Here is an 18663-nt window from a genome sequence, read left to right as displayed (position 1 = left end):
TGTGGGAGCAGACGCCCTGTCGAGACAGGGGCCGAGGCCCGGGGAGTGGAAGCTCCACCCGGAAGTGGTGGACCTCATATGGAGAAATTTCGGTCAAGCAGAAGTCGACCTATTTGCATCGGGAGAGTCAACCCAGTGTCCACTCTGGTACTCCCTAACACATCCAGCACCTTTGGGTCTGGATGCCATGGTACAGACGTGGCCGAGGCTACGTCTGTACGCATTTCCCCTGTTCGCTCTGCTCCCGGGGGTTCTGGAGAAAGTACGCCAGGAGGGGGCCAGCCTGATACTGGTAGCCCCGTTCTGGCCAACCAGGATATGGTTCTCGGACTTAGTGTCCCTACTAGACGGCTCCCCAATGGAGCTTCCCCTCAGACAGGATCTCCTGTCGCAAGCGGGCGGCACGATAATACATCCTCGCCCAGAACTGTGGAAGCTATGGGCCTGGCCTCTGAGGGGGCCAGGTTCATAGATGCTGGTCTCCCAACTGAGGTTGTGGAGACCATCCTTAACTCCAGAGCTCCCTCCACGAGGAAGCTATATTCCTATAAATGGAATTTATTCTCTACTTGGTGTAGACAAAATGATACGGACCCTGTCCACTCTTCCATAAGCTTTGTGCTAAGATTCCTTCAAGAAAAATTCTCAGAAGGCTTATCCCCTTCTACCTTAAAAGTCTATGTTGCGGCTATCTCAGCCTATCATGCTCCTCTTGAGGGGGATTCCTCGGTTGGACGAGACCCCCTCGTCACACGCTTCCTCCGTGGTACACTGAGGTTGAGGCCTCCAGTGCGCACAAGGGTTCCGGCCTGGGACTTGGCCGTGGTACTGCAAGGGTTAGCCGAGGCTCCCTTCGAACCATTAGAGGAGGGAACGAGACGCTGCGTCTCCTGCCGTACCCCCAGCATACTTGCGAGTGCTTGCTTCAGACTTATCCCAGAAGCTAGCGATCTCTGCATCCGGGTATGCTTTATAGTTTCCTGATCCGTGACGTCACCCGCCTCTGACGTCTCGCTACGCGATTGGTTAGATACATGAGTGCTTCAATGACGCAATCACGCAGAAGGTTCCCAATGCGTTATACGCAGCGTCTCGTTCCCTACTCAGGGAACCAGGGTTACATCTGTAACCTGAGACGTTTTGAAGTGTAGTTGTGGTCAGAGACAGATGGATCCTCCCATTGTGTTTCTGCATCACAGTTCAGGACATGTGGATGTGATCATCCTCACAGTTGTCCACTGCATCACTGACGCTCATCGATGCATCTGTGGAAATAATAGAACCATAAACATATTTTTACATTAGTACTATAAATACATCCTGAATTAATGTATGATGGCACCCATACTTGAACAGAACAGTGTGTGAGAGATGCATTAATAACGAGACAGTAAACACACAATCTCTAACTCTAGTGTTAATACGTAGGTCAATATCAATATCTGAATGAGAGATGTAGCTGGCCTGCTATCATCTGCAATCTCTGTAACAGGAATAATGTAAGCTACTGTAAGACTAATGTACTATAATAAATATGTACCATTGTACTATCGTAAATATTAAATATATATTGGTGGCAATGGTAATAACGCAAGATTCATTGTATTTTGTTAACTGCTCGTTACTGATCTCACATTCATAGAACGGACTTCACAAATCTAACGTTAGGCTAACAAGCACATGGCTAGCTAAGTTAGCTTACCTGAATCTGACAACCTGTTCAGCACCCGGCGCGACTTCTTTACCGCAACATCGTAGCCAAGACATTTCTCGGGGTAAGGGTGTTCGTCAGTCGGCCTCCCGTCCATGAAATGGTACGAACACACATAAGGGCACTTCAAGTTTAGCGCCTTCAGCCATTGCCTCAGGTGCTCCTCGTCTTAAAGTGGTGGGTGTGAATTGTAAGGTGCACCGCAACACTCCGACGCTTAATCTAATCTACCGTTACAGCTATAGGATTACAGCTAGCGACTAGTTTAGGTCCCTCTCAGCAGGAAGTAAGATGACAAAACCAACACAATGGCGTCACCCTTGTTGTCGCGAAAATAAGGTGAATAACACGCGAGAGCTACAACCTGTCACTACAAAGCCAGAGTAATCGAGCACGCGCTTCAATCAATGATGAACCAATGGTAAGCAAGACCAACCCACCTAATTATCATACATGACAAAGAAATGTAAGAATAAATATGAAAAAAAAAAAAAAAATGTTGAAATAAATAAATGTTAAAATAAATAAATTTGGAAATACATATTGGAATAAATAAATGCATAAATAATTAAAACAAAAGCAGAAAATAATAAATTAAGGAGGAAAAAATGAATTTTATTAAAAATGAATCATTTATTTTATCAAGTCGTTTATTCATTTATTTATTTTCCTATTATCACATTTATTTATCTATTCATTCATTCATTCATTCATTTATTAATTTATTCATTTTTAATTTCTGCAGGTTTGGTCCTCCATACAACTGTGACAGGTTGTCGTTAGGATGGTGAATTTAACAATAGAGGGTATGCATTGACGTCAGTTTCCTGCCGGAACGCGCTCCCTCAGCTGGACTGAGTCAAAGACTATAGAATAACACAAGACATGTCACTCGTATTGTTTTGAATGGGAGAAAGTGTAACGCTCAATATGGCGGAATAAGTCCCGCCTTCAAAATAAGAGCCAATCGCCGACCTGTAAAGTCATCGCGTCACTGCAGCGGCCGTTAGAAGCACCGGTTTCTATAGAAACAGTCAGACGCGCGCCTCAGAAATGAGGCACAAGAGACGCGCATTTAGGTCTGCGCATGCGCATTAGCTTGATCCAGCCTAAACACTGTTTTTTTGTCATGATTTGAGCGTTTGGAAAAAAAAATTATGAGACAGTTGTTGTCAGATTTCATTGGTGATTTCAAATATGAAATTTAAACGAAAGCTTGGCAAACAGCTTTGGAGAATTTGATGTTTCCCCATTCAAAGAGATAGGAGCTGTATGATGCCCAGGATGCCCGAGAGGCGTTTCAAAGATGGCCGCCGAGTGAAATGACTTGTCTTAAAGGGACTTTGACTGAGTGGTAAAAGAACCTGCTGCATGACTGGATTTAATAGGGGAAACTGCGAAAACGCGAGTAAAACAAACGATTACGCTATTTGTACAGTCAATCGCAAAGCTCTTTCCCGTTTTGGATGAGTTTTGTGTGTTTTTCACAGCATTCACGCTGAAAATCAATGCTGCCACTCAGTGGGCGTAACCGCAGTCATAACGGTCGACGGTGACGTCACGTGCACACCCTCTATAGAGACAGAGTGCATTTAGGCCACGCCCACACCGGGGGATCCAACCGTCTCCATTGACTTTGTATTGCGTGAGGCTGCCTCCTTGTCATTTCTGACTTATAACAAAAACAGAGCAATGTCTTAAAGCTGCTGTGTGACAAGGTGTACAGCAAACAAGCTAAAAAACCCAGAACTAAGTTTTTATAAGCTACTGAACCGTAAAAGCCAGCCTTTAAAGGAGACAAAAGTGGATACAGGCAATAAAGCATCAGCAGGAAGAATGGGTAAATTTTGGGATCCTGACACTCAGTATGCCTCAGTAAGCCTACGTGTGCAGTAAACATTTAGTCACTGTTAAGTCAAATATCCAAATGTCAGTTTTATATATTATATTTCCTGTCGCTGATTACATTACCCTCCAGTGGGCGTAGTTCTCATAGTCATGTGACATGTCGCGCTCTGTATCCACTTTTTAGTCCTTAAACGCTCGTTTTTTGGGTCGACAGCTTATAAAAACTTCTGGGTTTTTAGTTCTGGGTTTTTTAGCTTGTTTGCTGTACACCTTGTCACACAGCAGCTTTTAGACATTGTTCTGTTTTTTGTTATAAGTCAGAAATGACAAGGAGGCAGCCTCACGCAATACAAAGTCAATGGAGTACCTCAGGGATGACGTGTTTTTGTAGGCCAACCCGGAAGTTAGCGGCGCACGGGTTCCCTCGATCGAAAGCCAATGCATTTTTCCCATAGACTTTTGGAAAATCACGAAAAATAAGCTCTGTGTTTAACAAAGGGTTATGACACTTGCTTGTTTTGTCTATCAAGATAATCTTTACAAGTTAACACAAAATTTATAAATTTTGAAGCCTAAATAAAGTGGTCAGATATAAAAAGCTAACAGTAGGCTATAAACGGACTATAGCACACCATGGTCGCGGATCAACGTCAGCACCACCAAGCTTCCTCAAACTTTATTTAGAAAACAACTTTATTTAAAAACATGCTCTCTGATTATGATCTGTGCTGTGTATGAATACTTATCCACTTTTCCATGAGAAATGCTGTCCAAATGTCCTGTTTGTCATGATGACGTCTAAAGTCCCTGCCAAAGGAAGTAGTCCCTTTTAGCAATTTGTTAGCAACCGCCGTTTTTAAGACACAATAAAGGTTTAAAAAAATCACAAGCGGGTTATAACTGGTGTGTTTTATGTCATAGATCAAAACGTGAAAATATTTAGAGGCTTTGTTAACCACAGACCTTATTTCAGGCGATTTAGCAAAAACCCATTCAAAAAACCCATTGACTTCGGGGCGATGGAACCGGAAGTCCTAAAATGCTAACTCGCTTCCGGGTTTTGCCTACAAAAACACGTCATCCCTGAGGTACTCTATGGAGATGGTTGGATTGTTTTCCCCCCGGTGGGCGTGGTTTTCAGATTATGACGCGTGTCGCTCCGTCTCTATAGCTGTGATAAAGGTCTGTTGATCCTTTTCACAGACTGTGACGCGTTTAAACGGTCATCAATATTGTAAATCCTGCAAAGTTTTTAGACTTTCATTTTTAAAAATTTTTATGTACATTTATAACAATATATTTAGTATTATATTAAATTTGCATTAAATTACAAAAAACTAGTTCCCGCTGCTGTGAGGGTGTTTCTCATACAGCGGCTATGGGAGTGACAGTAAAAATGACATCTTTCTCTCTTCTGACTGCTGTTATCAATCGCTCTCTATTTTTCCCTCCTTTTGAAGTTTGCAAGTTTGCACAAATAGAAACACAAAAAAATATATATTTATTGTAGTCTCTCATTCACTGCTATAAAAGTTTACCCAACTATGACGACTTCTGCTACTGAGAAACACGGAAATGTGAAAAGGGTCTATTGAGGATTTTTTTAAATCAAGTACTCAAATTTAAACGAGGAATCATGAAAGTCCTAATTACATTCATTAAAACAACACGTGGCAGGAGAGTCAGCTGACAGCGTCGATTGTCCTCCATTTGTTTTTCTTCTCAAGTCTCGTTTGATCTCGTGAGTCTCTGTGAGATCTCGTCTCGCTGTGAAATCGTTCCTACAATCAACAGGTGTGTGGTCTCGCGGTCCGACTGAATCATCTAGTGTGTCCCAGGCCTAAATGAAGTGTAGAAATCATATTTTTCTATGTTCAAGTGTTTGTTGAGTTGAGGTGATTGAGTGATTGATCTGTAAATGATTGAACACATGAGCTGCTCCTCAGTAAGGAGATACGATTAGCATTTAAAGTCGGCATAAAATCAAAATTGACAATTCTTATTTTTTTATGGATTATTGTAGTATTTATTATCAACAATTTATCCGTGCACTTCATTATTTTTTTTAAAATTTATGTGCCCTCATAATTTTTAATCAAAAACATTAACCTCCCCTCCCCCTTCAAAACAACTCATCATCTCTTCCTGTCACATGCTATGGCATGAGGGTGGCTTTTGTTAATGTGTTTATTTGTTCTTATTTCATTACTATTTACTTGTCTGTTTTAATTCAATGTACCATTTGAAATCAAGCTTCCTTGTGCTGTGTGTGTAAGCTATTGTATTGATAATTCATCTGAATTTAACTTTGTCAGCAATAAAAATCCTACAATTTCCCCCTGATATTTAGTGAGAGCATCATGGGCCGCTGACAGATGACAGTTGCTCGTCCCCCTCTTTCTCTCCTGTGCTCCACTCCCTCCCTTCTGTTCACACTCGTCTTTTGGATTAATCCGGAAATCTTTTTTTTTTTTCCGGCCTAAAATCATGACCCACGTGAAACACACAGATCAGTATATATTTTTTTTTATTTGGGGGGGTGTTCAGGGTTATACTGGTTACTGCACCGCAGGTCCAGAAACCAACCGATCAGCTTCAGCCTTTCCGTAACAAAACATCGAAAGTTCAGCCGAACAGCTGATCATAGCTGGACAGGGTGGTTTTTATTTCTCATCTCCATAAACATATCTAGTAGTAAAGCTAATGCAAGGGCTAGAAATCAATTTATTCTTTGCTGAAACTTCCTAGAGCGCAGTTCATGGTTGCATGGCAACGACAGATGCCACGGGAGCGGAAGCGCTTTGGAAAGAAGGAGAAAGCGGTGCGGCCGCGCTTTCCACGCGTTTTTAGACGCGATATGTGAATGGCCACTAATACGTCAGGGACGGAATGGTCCAGAGAGCGCTGTGCGGCGCCATCTGCAGGACAAAGATCAGCTAAGATGGAGGAATATCTGATCAGAGCTGTGCACGGATACACATTTTTAAATAAATCTAGTAGCAGAGCTACTGCAAGTGATTTTCAGTGCTGGAAATCCGTATGTCCTTTGCTGAAACTACCGCGTCGTCATGGAGAGCGCAGCTCATGGTTGCTTAGTAACAGCAGACGCCACCGGAGCGCTTTGGAAAGGAGAACGCGGCGCGTTTTTTATGAATGTTGGTGAGAATTTGAGATTATATAGTACTGTCATAAAATTCGCAACGGTTGTGATGTAATTACATAAATATAGGCTATAGTCTGACGTGCTGCATGTTTGCTGTAACAGTACTGTGTTTTCAGTGTCGATTCACTGTAAGTGCTACTGCGTTTGTGACACTTTAATTTGCATTTGGGAACGCAACCTTCGTCATTAGAATCGTTTATAATTCTGTTGTTGTTTACAAAGAGAAGTTTCAGTGTCACATGATCCTTCAGAAATGCTGATTTGCTGCTCAAGAAACATTCACTATTTATTATTATCAATGTTAAAAAGCAGTTTTTGCTGCCAAACATTTTTGTGGAAACAATGATACCATTCAAACATTTGTGGAAATATTTTTAAAAAAAAGAGAGAAATTGATACTATAATTAATCATACATTAAAGTGATAAAAAGTGAGAAGAGTGAAGACATTTAAAATGTTACAAAATATTTCTATTTAATAAATGCTTTAATAAATTTAATATATTTGATAAATGCACATACTGTAAATGCTGTTCATTGAACTTTCTCTTTTTCAAAGAATACTGAAAAATAAAATGTATCACCATTTCCAGAAAAATATGAAGCAGCACAACTGTTTTCAACATTGATAATAATCAGAAATGTTTCTTGAGCTTCAAATCGAATTTTAATGATTTCTGAAAGATCATGTGACACTGAAAACTGGAGTAATGATGCTGAAATTCTGCTTTGATCACAGGAATAAATTACATTTTATAATATATTAAAATAGAAATCTTTTTTTTATTTTTATTTTTTAAATTTGTAATAGTATTTCACATTTTTACTGTTTTTCTGTATTTTTGATCAAATAAATGCAGCCTTGGTGAGCAAAAGGGATTTATTCCAAAATAATTAATAATTGTTTCCAGACTTTTGGCAGGTACTTTAATAATAACAGTTCTATTAATACTTTTATTATATAATATATTAATTATTATCATGATTATTAAATGCTGCAGGATAATAGTATGTAATACTACAATATGTGAAATATCTTTAAATGTGATCAAATAAATATATATTTTTTAAATAATGGGGGCGTGACCAGATTTTCCTGCTCTTTTTATCTCTGTCTAATCACACACATTTAAGATGATTGTGAGCTGGACTTGAGCTGAAAGAGGGGGGTTTCATGACTCTTTAATGTTCTTTAATGTGTACATTAACCTCTCCTGTTACAATTTTTCTAGATTTTTATGTGATAATCAGTTTTAATTTGTTATATCAGTTCTTATACAATCCCTTAGAGTAACAGTAAAACTCACTGACATATTTAATTAATTGTTTAAAAAAGAGATATTGCACAAATTATGATCATACATTTAAAAATATGTATTATTCCTGCTTGAATAATGTTTTTTTCTCTGTGACACAGACCAAGATCATCTAACATGGTGATTTGAGTTTATGTTATTGGTTTCTCTTTGATAATGAAGTCTCTGTTGATCTGAGAGAGTGAAGAGTGTGTCATTGTTCTCTACAGGTTGAGGCAGTGTGGTGTCACAGATGAAGGTTGTGCTGCTCTGGCTTCAGCTCTGAGATCAAACCCCTCACACCTGAGAGATCTGTATCTGTCTGAGAATAATCTAGGAGACTCTGGAGTGAAGATAGTCTCTGCTGTACTGGAGAATCCTCACTGTAAACTGGAGGAACTGTGGTAAGATCATATGTGACTCTCACATGAAACTGAGTCACTGAATTTTATAATTTCATTTATTCATGAAGTAACAAAATGGAATAGGGGAATTAAACCGTTATTACATTTAGGGCTGTCACTAACGATTATTTTGGTGATCAAGTAATCGGTTGATTATTTTCACAATCAAGTAATCGGATATTTTTTGTGATAATAAAAATAGACCTAAGCAAACAATGGCCTTTAACATGACTTAAAATACATATATAATAACAATGGGGCAGTAATATCTGGATCAAAAGCAAGTAATCATATGGTTTTATAAAACAACACTTTTAAAATACATAATATAATATACATTGTATAAACAATTATATTATGTATTATAACAAATGCCTGCAGAGGGCGCCAACGGCCTGGTGATTGTTGTTGTCCCACTTTACATCAGATCAAATCTCTATTTAATAATTGGCCAAACGACATTTAATTCAAATGTTCACTTAATGTTTAATATTTGGCAACTTCTTGATGACAGAAATGCTACAGCCACTGTAATTTCTTGAACAAGAAAATGTGGACATCAAAACATGCAAACTCAACTCAGAGATTAAGCTTTTATTTTGAAATCGTGATGAACAGTTCACATATTTCAGATATTGACGTATTCTCCTGTGTTGGTGTAGGTTAATAAATGATTTACCTTACAAATCTGATAAAATGGCACACATTGGGCCTCATTTATGAAACGAACATACGACAGAAAACGGTGCATACGGCCGTTTCCACGCATAACTTGCCATTTATCAATATGGACGTGAGCGGTCTACGATCAAATTTTTTGAGTTATCCTGAACTTGCAGCTAGTGTTGTAGTACTCGAGACCGGTCTTAAGACCAGTTTTTGAAGGTCTCGGTCTTGTCTTGGTCTCAGACTAAAAGGACTCGGGATTTTATTTCAAGACCGGTCAAGACCACACCTGCGGGCATATCGCTAAATTGCCATTGCATTGTCTGATTTCTTTGTTAACATCATTAATTTGATTGGATGTAAAACTTACTGCTTCAAATGCAATCATTAGCTTATTTCTAATTTCATTTATTTTGTCACTGTTGTGCCGGGTCAGAAATCAACAAGGGATTGTGTCAAAAATGCCCACAAAATTCAAGATGTGATTGCAAAAAAGCACTTGTATAACATCTTTATTATTAATATAACATATGATATAATTAAGCAATATCACAAGAAAGAGGTCTGTTTTCACAAATATGAGCACAATTGCAAACGTGATAATGATTTTTTTTTTTTTTTTTTTTTTTTTTTTTTACAAATGTTCAATAAACAATTTTATTTTTAAAACATTATTCTCAACCTTATTTATGCATTTGTAATTGTACCAATTCAGATGCAACTTCTGTTCCACCTCTGCAGTGTAAAGATGAATTTTATTGTTAGTGATTTCAATTGTTTGGTAACAGCTCTATATAGTGTCTTATTATTCTAATTGTAATTGATTGATTGATTAAAAAGAAGACATTTCTCAGGCAGTAAATGTGGATCTTTCAGATGAATTTGAGGAGTGCTAGTCTGGGCCCGGTTGCATGAAAGCCCTTAAGAAAACCCTTAGTTATAAGGTTAAGGGTGCCCTTAGTGAAACATGGGTTGCAAGAAAAAAACCTTAAGGCTGTCACTAAGTATTTCCCTTACTTGCTTAAGTGTTCCCTTAAGATCTGTTATGCATTGCAACAAAGTCCTTAGTAATCATTTAGCCCTAAAAAAATTAAGGGATCAAAACAGGTCCCTTAAGTCATCTGCTGAACTCAAACACAATGGATGATTTCATGTTAACTGAGGATGAGGAAGTACCGATGTGTATTTTTAGCGATCGAAATAAGCCTGTTGAAAATATGACGCGAAACAAGCGTGTATTGTAATAAATAAAATTGAATGAACACAGCGCTTTCATATTTTTATCACTTAGCTTTTTTTTGTCCTTGGTCCAGTTTGGTTTAGATTTATTTTTTAGCGCACAGGACTAGGCATCGAGCCGTGATGCATATAGGTAAATAAAATAAATAGGACTACACGACATATATACATACACTGTAACACATTGTATTTGTTTTTTATAATATCTTTATTAAATCCAGTGATCGCGCAGGCGCCTCGCACACACACACACACACACACACACACACACAACATCAGGTCTATCGTTTATAACTTGACATTTCAGCCATTCATCATCAAACTAAAACGCAGTCAGACAAACAGAACAGTTACACTGCTCAAATGAAATGATCCGCTGTAAATCAGCACCCAACCACACACATTTTTGTGCATGTGAAGGATGCTGTTTTACGTGGATATTGGAATGAATAATAATTTAGTAACCAAAATGTTCTATGCAAATATAGAAACATATTTGGATTCTTGCCAAATGAGAGAGGTGAGCACATCAGTTTTGCTTCAGCCTTTAAAAATAATTTTGGCTTGACTTTTGTTGTTTATAATGAATGCCACTACGACTATATAATTTATGTTTTATTTTATAGTTTAATATATAATTTTATAGCTTCTTTTTCATTCTTGTTCTGTTGAATACCGTAACTTGATCGTAAAATGATTTGTTGTGGAGGGAACTACAATAGGTCTGTGGATGTTTCGTTTTATTTACCGCTATTAAATATACATATAAATTAATGTAAATGTTTGCAATTACAAGGTTAACGGGTGTTTTTGGATCAATTTCTCTTTCATGAGATTACTTCCTCTTCTTGGCCGGGTTACGTTTCTCCGTGTCGTAAACTGTAGGGGCGAGGCTTCTCAACCGTGAATTTTTAGGGGTGTGATATTTAAATGACGAGTGTTTTCAGCCGCCACATTTATCAACATACGATCGTTCGTACGATAGGATATGATGCCATCATATGAATGTTTGATAAATCACATGTGAACCCTGTTGAAAGAGGAAAACTGCAATAGACCTTTATCACACTTTATCACACTTCCTATATCCGGTAAGTGAAGCAGTGTATCGCTACTTCCGGTCCCATCGCAACTAATGTCTGAATCCTCTCGCCGGTGTTACTGCAGCGATCCGGCTGCTCTAATTCTAAACAACGACATCCTCGCCTCAGTTTTCACGATTTCTCGACACAACAAGAACTGAGGAAAGCATGGGTGAGACTGATACGGCGGGATGAAGGTCCTTCTTTTAAAATAATATGTGGACGCTGGAGTACGTTCATGTGTAGTAGATGCATTTCCAAACTGAGAATGTTTACATCTCATATCTTCAACTTGCTGAAATGTTTCCTTCCAAATACATTTATTTCCCATCTAACCTGTCGCAGTCCAGTGCTCGTCTTCTCATTAACTGTGTTTTTCTCTTACTGATCATATTTCTTACCTGTTGAATTTACATTTATAAGTGAATTTGACCGATAAACACCCTTAATGAAAATTAACCATGGTTTTATTATAGTAAAAGGGTAGTAACCATGTTTTTTCGCAGATTGATTACCATTTGTATTACCACCGTTTTACTACAAAATACCATGGTTAAAATATGGTTAGCAAGACCATGGTTAATTTGTGGTTAACATGGTTTAACTATAATAACCATGTTTTTTTGTTTTATTTGTAGTAAAACCATGGTTAATTTTCATAAGAGCAGTTTTAAAATAGATGAATGAATGTGCGGTAACTGCCTTAAAGAAATTTAATGATGTTAAACATTTAATCAATCGTAAACAGTAACGGTTTGACAGTGTGGATACTTTGATTATTAATTAAGAATTTTGGCATGAATGTGTGAATTACATACAGTGAAATGATTTTCAATGAAAAATGACACAATAATGACTAAAATATTTATTACAAATGAATAAATATGTTGATTCTGATCTTCTTCATCAGGTCTCTCACACTGCAGCGTCGCGGTCACTATTGGTTTAGACGAGCACACTGACATAAAAACTGCTGAAATAATCACGTATGTTTACGAGCCACGGCTTCTCAGATCAGCTTATGATGATTAAAACTACAAGTTCTGTTGAGTTTGGGAAATTCTGAACACATTAATCATAAGAATAGCTCTTCTCTCTCTGAAAATGTCTGGAGTTTGAAATCATCCTGCAGATGCTCATTTTAAGAGGCGTTTATTCAACTAGGTGATAACAGCCCATTGAAAATATACATAACCGGAAGAATCGATACACTGCTTCGACGAGCACTTCCGGTAATCAATCCCGCTGTAATAAAGGTCTATTGATCCTTTTCACAGACTGTGATGACGCGTTTAACGGTCATCAATATTGTATATATTTAGTATTATATTATATTGCCATTAAATTACAAAAAAAATAGTTGCTGTGAGGGTGTTTCTGATACAGCGGCTATGGGAGTCACGCTCTCTATTTTTTCCCTCTTTTTGAAGGTTGTAAAAACACTATTATGGAGTTTTTCTTTTGCTATTTGTGCAAATAGAAAAACAAAAAATATATTTAATGTAGTCTCTCATTCACTGCTATAAAAGTTTACCCAACTTTGACGACTTCTGCTTCTGAGAAACACGGAAATGTGAAAAGGGTCTATTGAGGATTTTTTTTAAATCAAGTACTCAAATTTAAACGAGGAGTCATTAAAAAAAGTGGTAATCTTTAATCAAAACCTGAAAAGTTACTTCCGGTCTGGAATGGTGTTCCTTCTCTGATGACGTCAGTTTGACGGCTTGGGTTGAAAATGTTTAAACCTCTCCCCTCCGGCCGTTAGTCTGCTATGAGCGAGAGATGGAGAGGAGGAGCGCTAAAGTAAAACCCTGCCCTCTGTTCAATATTCCCTTTCACTTGGAAATACGTCACAACGCTGGAGAAAAGTCGCTTGCAACTTCCGGTTCACGGGGACTTTAAACCTTTGAAGCTTTTTTTCTAAATGTTTTGGGAAAAGTTTGTTTTATTATTATTATTATTATTATGATTGCAAACATTACAAAGATGAGATTAATGATACACAGTTTTGTATAGAGTACACAACATGTATCGACAATATGTACAATGTCATCTGAACATACAGAACAAAAAAAGAAACAACAATAATTGCTAAAAGAAGAAGATAAAAAAACATGAGGGTAAGATATTAATTTATATTTCAGTTAGAGTGTACAAATTAAAGTCATTACAAATTGAGGTTGTTCTTCTCGCTGTCTTATTTACAGAGGATGAAATAGTATCAAGATACATTTTAAATTCTTAAAAAACAAGAAAAATTAGTTTGTTGTTGGTGAAATTTCATTTATGGATATAGAATTTGACAAGAAAATAAATTAAATTTATAACAAAACAAGATTTGTTTTTATTAGAATCAGAATCAAAGTGTCCAAAAATAATATCTTTAAAAGTTACAGATATATCTTGTTGGATATTATCTTTAATAAATGTTTCAATGTCTTTCCATAGTTGTTCAGTATAGAAACATGACCAAAATAAATGATAGACAGTTTCTGTGTGAACTTGGCAAAATGAGCCTCTTGTATCAATATTGGTTTTATATTTAATCATAAAATATTTAACAGGGTAAAATTTATTTTGAAAGACACTTCTTTTACTTTATTGGTGAGAAAATATTTTTGTTGTAAAGACCAAATCTTTTTCCACTTTTAAATAAATTATTCCAGTAAAAAAAATGCAGGCGATATCGAGATAATATCTTCAAGAAACAGGTATCTAACTTTATTGTTATCTTTTTTTTTGTTTCGGGAAAAGTTTCAAAGCATCAAGAGTGTCGAAAACAGCGCCATCTTGTGGCAGGTCAGATTTACAGCAGCCATAAACCTGAGAGCGCAGCTCCGCTGTTTTATCCATTAAACACAAATAAAAGCCTGACGACGATAAATGTGTTTAGTTTTCTGATCATATATTTCACACATTAAAGTGTGACAATACATTAAATGTAACAACAAAAACAATAATTATAATAATACTAATAATACCTACTGAGTTGTTTGAGGGAAGTAAATTATATTATTATTATACTGTTTATATGACAGAACATATGATAAAGGCTACAGGCTTATATGTTTAACATGTTAGTAAATGGACTTCCATATACCTGTAGAGTGTAGAAATCATATTTTTCTATGTTCAAGTGTTTGTTGAGTTGAGGTGATTGAGTGATTGATCTGTAAATGATTGAACACATGAGCTGCTCCTCAGTAAGGAGATACAATCAACATTTAACACTCTTTACTTTAAACACACTCAATCTAGTGTTGTCAGTTTCTTACCTGAATACTACTGTTAGACCTACCTGAAAAAATAAAGCGGTCCATTTCATTTCTATCTTTATTCTATTGTATTTATTTGTGTTATTGTTAATTTGTTCTTATTTCATTACTATATTCTTGTCTCTTTTAATTCAATTTACCATTTGAAATCAAGCTTGTGCTGTGTGTGTAAACTACTGCTACAAAAACAAGTTAGCAAAATATTTGTGAGATAATTGTAATGGTGATTGATCAATGTTTATATATTAAAAATCTTAAAATCTTTATCATATAAAGTGATCTCTTCAGAAGAGTTTTTGATTGGCTAGACTTTCAATAGATGGACAAAAAAGAAATAATATTAAAAATATATTATATGACAGTATATACAGTGGTTCCCTTTCGTGGGAACTGTCGACGCTGCGTATAACGCATTGGGAACCTTCTGCGTGTTTGCGTCATTGAAGCACTCATGTATCTAACCAATCGCGTAGTGAGACGTCAGAGGCGGGTGACGTCACGGACCAGGAAACTATAAAGCATACCCGGATGCAGAGATCGCTAGCTTCTGTTGTCTTCAGCAAGCACTCTATGTTATCTTGTGTGTCTTATTTGGTGTTGTTTGTCTACCAACGAAAGTAGCCTGTTTAAAATCTCTTTGTCTGAGGACAAGAGTTTTCACAAGCACCATATATATATATATATATATATATAAAAAAGACACGGGAAAAAATGGCGGAAAAACAGCAGCATTTTGTTAAATGTGTACATCCCTGCGATAGATATCTGACACCGGGGGATACACATGAAATGTGTGTTGTTTGCCTGGGGGTTGAGCACGCACAGGCAGCTCTCGAGGGGGCTGTCTGTGTGCATTGCGATAAGCTCACCCTCAGAGTATTAAGATCACGCCGGGCACTCTTTGATAAGGAGGGTGCCTTGGCTGGTGTTCCCCGCGGATCGGGTCCCGCTGCTGCTGAGGCACAGCGCAGACTCCATTCGTGGGGTTCACAAATGGAGCTGGCAGAGGGGATGGAGACGGGCCCAGCCTTATCTCGTCCCTCACCTGCCAGGTCCAGTGTCTCTCCTCTGGTGGTGGAAGCACGCGCTGCGGTTTCTTCCCCCCGGAGAGAGACACCGGCGCTTCACCTCTCTTCCTCCGAGGAGGTTGATGCGGCGAGCGCCGAGGCTGGGGAGGAGGAACCGCCATCCTCTTCCCCAGCGTATGAGGAGCTCTTGGAGGTAGTGGCTAGGGCTGTCGATAAGTTAAAAATCGACTGGCCAGCAGAGAGAGCTGAGACGAAACCGAAAAGTAAGCTCGATGAACGGTTTCTCCCTGCCCGGTCACTACCCCAGCGTCGGGGTTTGCCTTTCTTCCCCGATCTCCACACCGAGGTGTCGAGATCGTGGAGAAGGCCAGTTCAATACAGAGTGTTCAGCCCCCAAACATCGATCTATAGTAATATAGTGGGGCTGAAACAGCATGGCTATGGGGCGATGCCTCGGGTTGAAGAGACGCTTGCGGGCTATCTCTCGCCCGAATCTGCATCGTCCCTAAAAACCCCGACGCTGCCCACTAAGCCCCTAAAGACAACATCAGGCTTGGTGGGCAAGGCTTATGCGGCAGCAGGCCAGGCAGCAGCGTGCTTACATATGATGTCGCTGCTGCAAGCATATCAAGCTGACCTGCTGGGGGAAATCGATGAGAGCGGGGAGGCCACGTTTGAGTGCATCCAGGAGCTCAGGAAAGCAACAGACCTGGCTCTCCGTGCCACCAAAGAGACGGCCAAGTCAGTGGGTCGCTCTATGGCAGCCTTGGTGGCCACGGAGAGGCACTTGTGGCTGAACCTCTCGGACATAAGGGACAGAGACAAAACTGCCCTTATGGACGCGCCGCTGTCTCCTGCGGGCCTGTTTGGCGACGCTGTAACGTCAGTCGTCGACAGGTTCCAGGAGACTAAAAAACAATCTGCGGCGTTCCAGAGGTTCCTCCCCCGCCGCTCAAAAATTCCCCCCGGGGCTGCTGAGCGGGAGCAGCCTCGGCCGTCTACGAGCTCCTCTGCGCACCACAGAGCGCAACAGAAGTTTAGTGTGGCCACTCGTACCCCTCCGCAGAAAACCTGGGGGTCGGGGCGGTCCACACAGCAGAAGCCTTCTGGGGGTAAAGCGGACCTGCAGGCCGTTATCATTGCCAAGAAGGCTTCGAAGAGGTCCTGACATCTGTGGGTCAGGACCCAGTGAGGGCGGTCCCCTCCGGAGGGAGCCCGGTGTTAAAATATCTGGCACCCGCTTCCCTTCGGCGCCCTCAGGGGACCGTTATGCTAACCCTGCCATCCAGTGTGCGTCAGGGCGCAGCGGTCCCCGCCGACCCTCCGAGGAGGGCCGGCCGTCACTTGATTCGGCTATCTGTTGCCGGTGCGCCGCTTCAGAGAGCCGAGCCAAGTGCTCAAAAAACACCAGAGGCCAGTCTCGAGAGACTGGTTCCCTTAGTAGATTTTATGGCAGAATGGAAACTTCTACCGAATATATCGAAATGGGTGCTGCTCATTATAGAGAGGGGTTACAGAATTCAGTTCGGGTCTCGCCCGCCCAGGTTCAATGGGGTCCTTCCCACAGTGGTGACCCCCGAGCAGTCTCTGGTGATGGAACAAGAGGTTGTGACACTTTTGCAAAATGGAGCTATAGAAAGGGTTCCTCCTCCCAGCAAGCTGTCAGGTTTTTACAGCCGCTACTTCATCGTTCCAAAGAAGGATGGGGGACTACGTCCTATCATAGATTTACGTGTGCTAAATCGCTCTATACAAAAGCTAAAATTCAAGATGCTTACACTCAAACAGATTATCCCACAGATCAGGTCCGAGGACTGGTTTGTGGCGATAGACCTGAAAGATGCGTACTTTCATGTGTCCATCCATCCTTCTCACAGGAAGTTCCTCAGGTTTGCTTTCGGGGGCGAAGCCTACCAGTACAGGGTTCTTCCGTTCGGCCTGTCATTATCACCCCGCACATTCACAAAGTGCGTGGATGCAGCCCTGGCTCCATTGAGACTCCAGGGCATCCGTGTACTAAACTATATCGACGATTGGTTGATTCTAGCTCAATCAGAGCAACTGGCAGCTCAGCATCGAGATGCTGTCCTGTCCCACATGAAAAGGCTTGGGCTGAGGCTCAATGCCAAAAAGAGTGTGCTAGTTCCGGCTCAGACTGCCAATTATCTGGGTGTAGTCTGGGACTCCACCACGATGCGGGCGCATCTGTCCCCCGCTCGTGTGAGTTCCATTCTCGCAGCCGTGAAAGGGGTGAAATTAGGCCAGTCACTCACTGTAAAACAGTTTCAGAAATTGTTGGGTCTGATGGCAGCTGCGTCCAACGTGATACCTTTTGGCCTTCTGCACATGAGACCCTTACAGTGGTGGCTCAAGACCAGGGGGTTTTCTCCGAGGGGAAATCCTTTTCGCATGATCAAAGTCACGCGGCGATGCCTTCGTGCTCTGGCCATGTGGAAAAATCCCTGATTCCTGTCCCAGGGACCTGTGCTGGGGACTTCTGGTCGTCGTGTAATGCTTACGACAGATGCTTCCCTCACGGGCTGGGGGGCGATCATGAGTGGTCGCTCAGCTCAGGGTCTATGGGAGGACCATCAGCTCTCCTGGCACATAAATCGGCTGGAGATGATGGCGGTATTTCTAGCACTGAAACACTTCCTCCCAGACCTGAGAGACCACCATGTGTTGGTCCGCACGGACAACATGTCGGTGGTCTCATACATAAACCATCAGGGGGGTCTGCGGTCTCGCCAACTATATTACTTGGCCCGTCGGATCCTCCTGTGGTCCCTAGGGAAGCTGCTCTCGCTAAAGGCAGCTTACATCCCGGGGTATCAAAATGTGGGAGCAGACGCCCTGTCGAGACAGGGGCCGAGGCCCGGGGAGTGGAAGCTCCACCCGGAAGTGGTGGACCTCATATGGAGAAATTTCGGTCAAGCAGAAGTCGACCTATTTG

At 40.3% G+C, this 18663-nt stretch overlaps 3 protein-coding genes across 8 annotated transcripts in view; 2 read left to right on the top strand and 1 right to left on the bottom strand.

Moving 5' to 3' along the window:
• Nucleotides 1-18663, top strand: part of LOC127495149 (NACHT, LRR and PYD domains-containing protein 12-like) — a 400157-nt gene that overhangs the window by 138091 nt on the left and 243403 nt on the right. The gene's annotated exons all lie outside the window — the stretch shown is intronic.
• The window catches only part of LOC127495187 (uncharacterized), a 287303-nt gene that overhangs the window by 217768 nt on the left and 50872 nt on the right, over nt 1-18663 (bottom strand). The window lies entirely within an intron of this gene.
• LOC127495147 (NACHT, LRR and PYD domains-containing protein 12-like) overlaps nt 1-18663 on the top strand; it is a 267772-nt gene that overhangs the window by 244326 nt on the left and 4783 nt on the right. For both annotated transcript variants that reach the window (XM_051861644.1, XM_051861643.1), the window contains one exon: nt 8247-8420. In XM_051861644.1, coding sequence (XP_051717604.1) covers nt 8247-8420 — 174 coding nt within the window. The remainder of the gene's footprint in view (nt 1-8246; nt 8421-18663) is intronic.

This window comes from Ctenopharyngodon idella, chromosome 15 (assembly GCF_019924925.1).
Source record: "Ctenopharyngodon idella isolate HZGC_01 chromosome 15, HZGC01, whole genome shotgun sequence".
NCBI classification, from domain to species: domain Eukaryota; kingdom Metazoa; phylum Chordata; class Actinopteri; order Cypriniformes; family Xenocyprididae; genus Ctenopharyngodon; species Ctenopharyngodon idella.
Note: the sequence above shows the minus strand (reverse complement) of the source record. Positions and strands in the feature narration are given on the sequence as shown.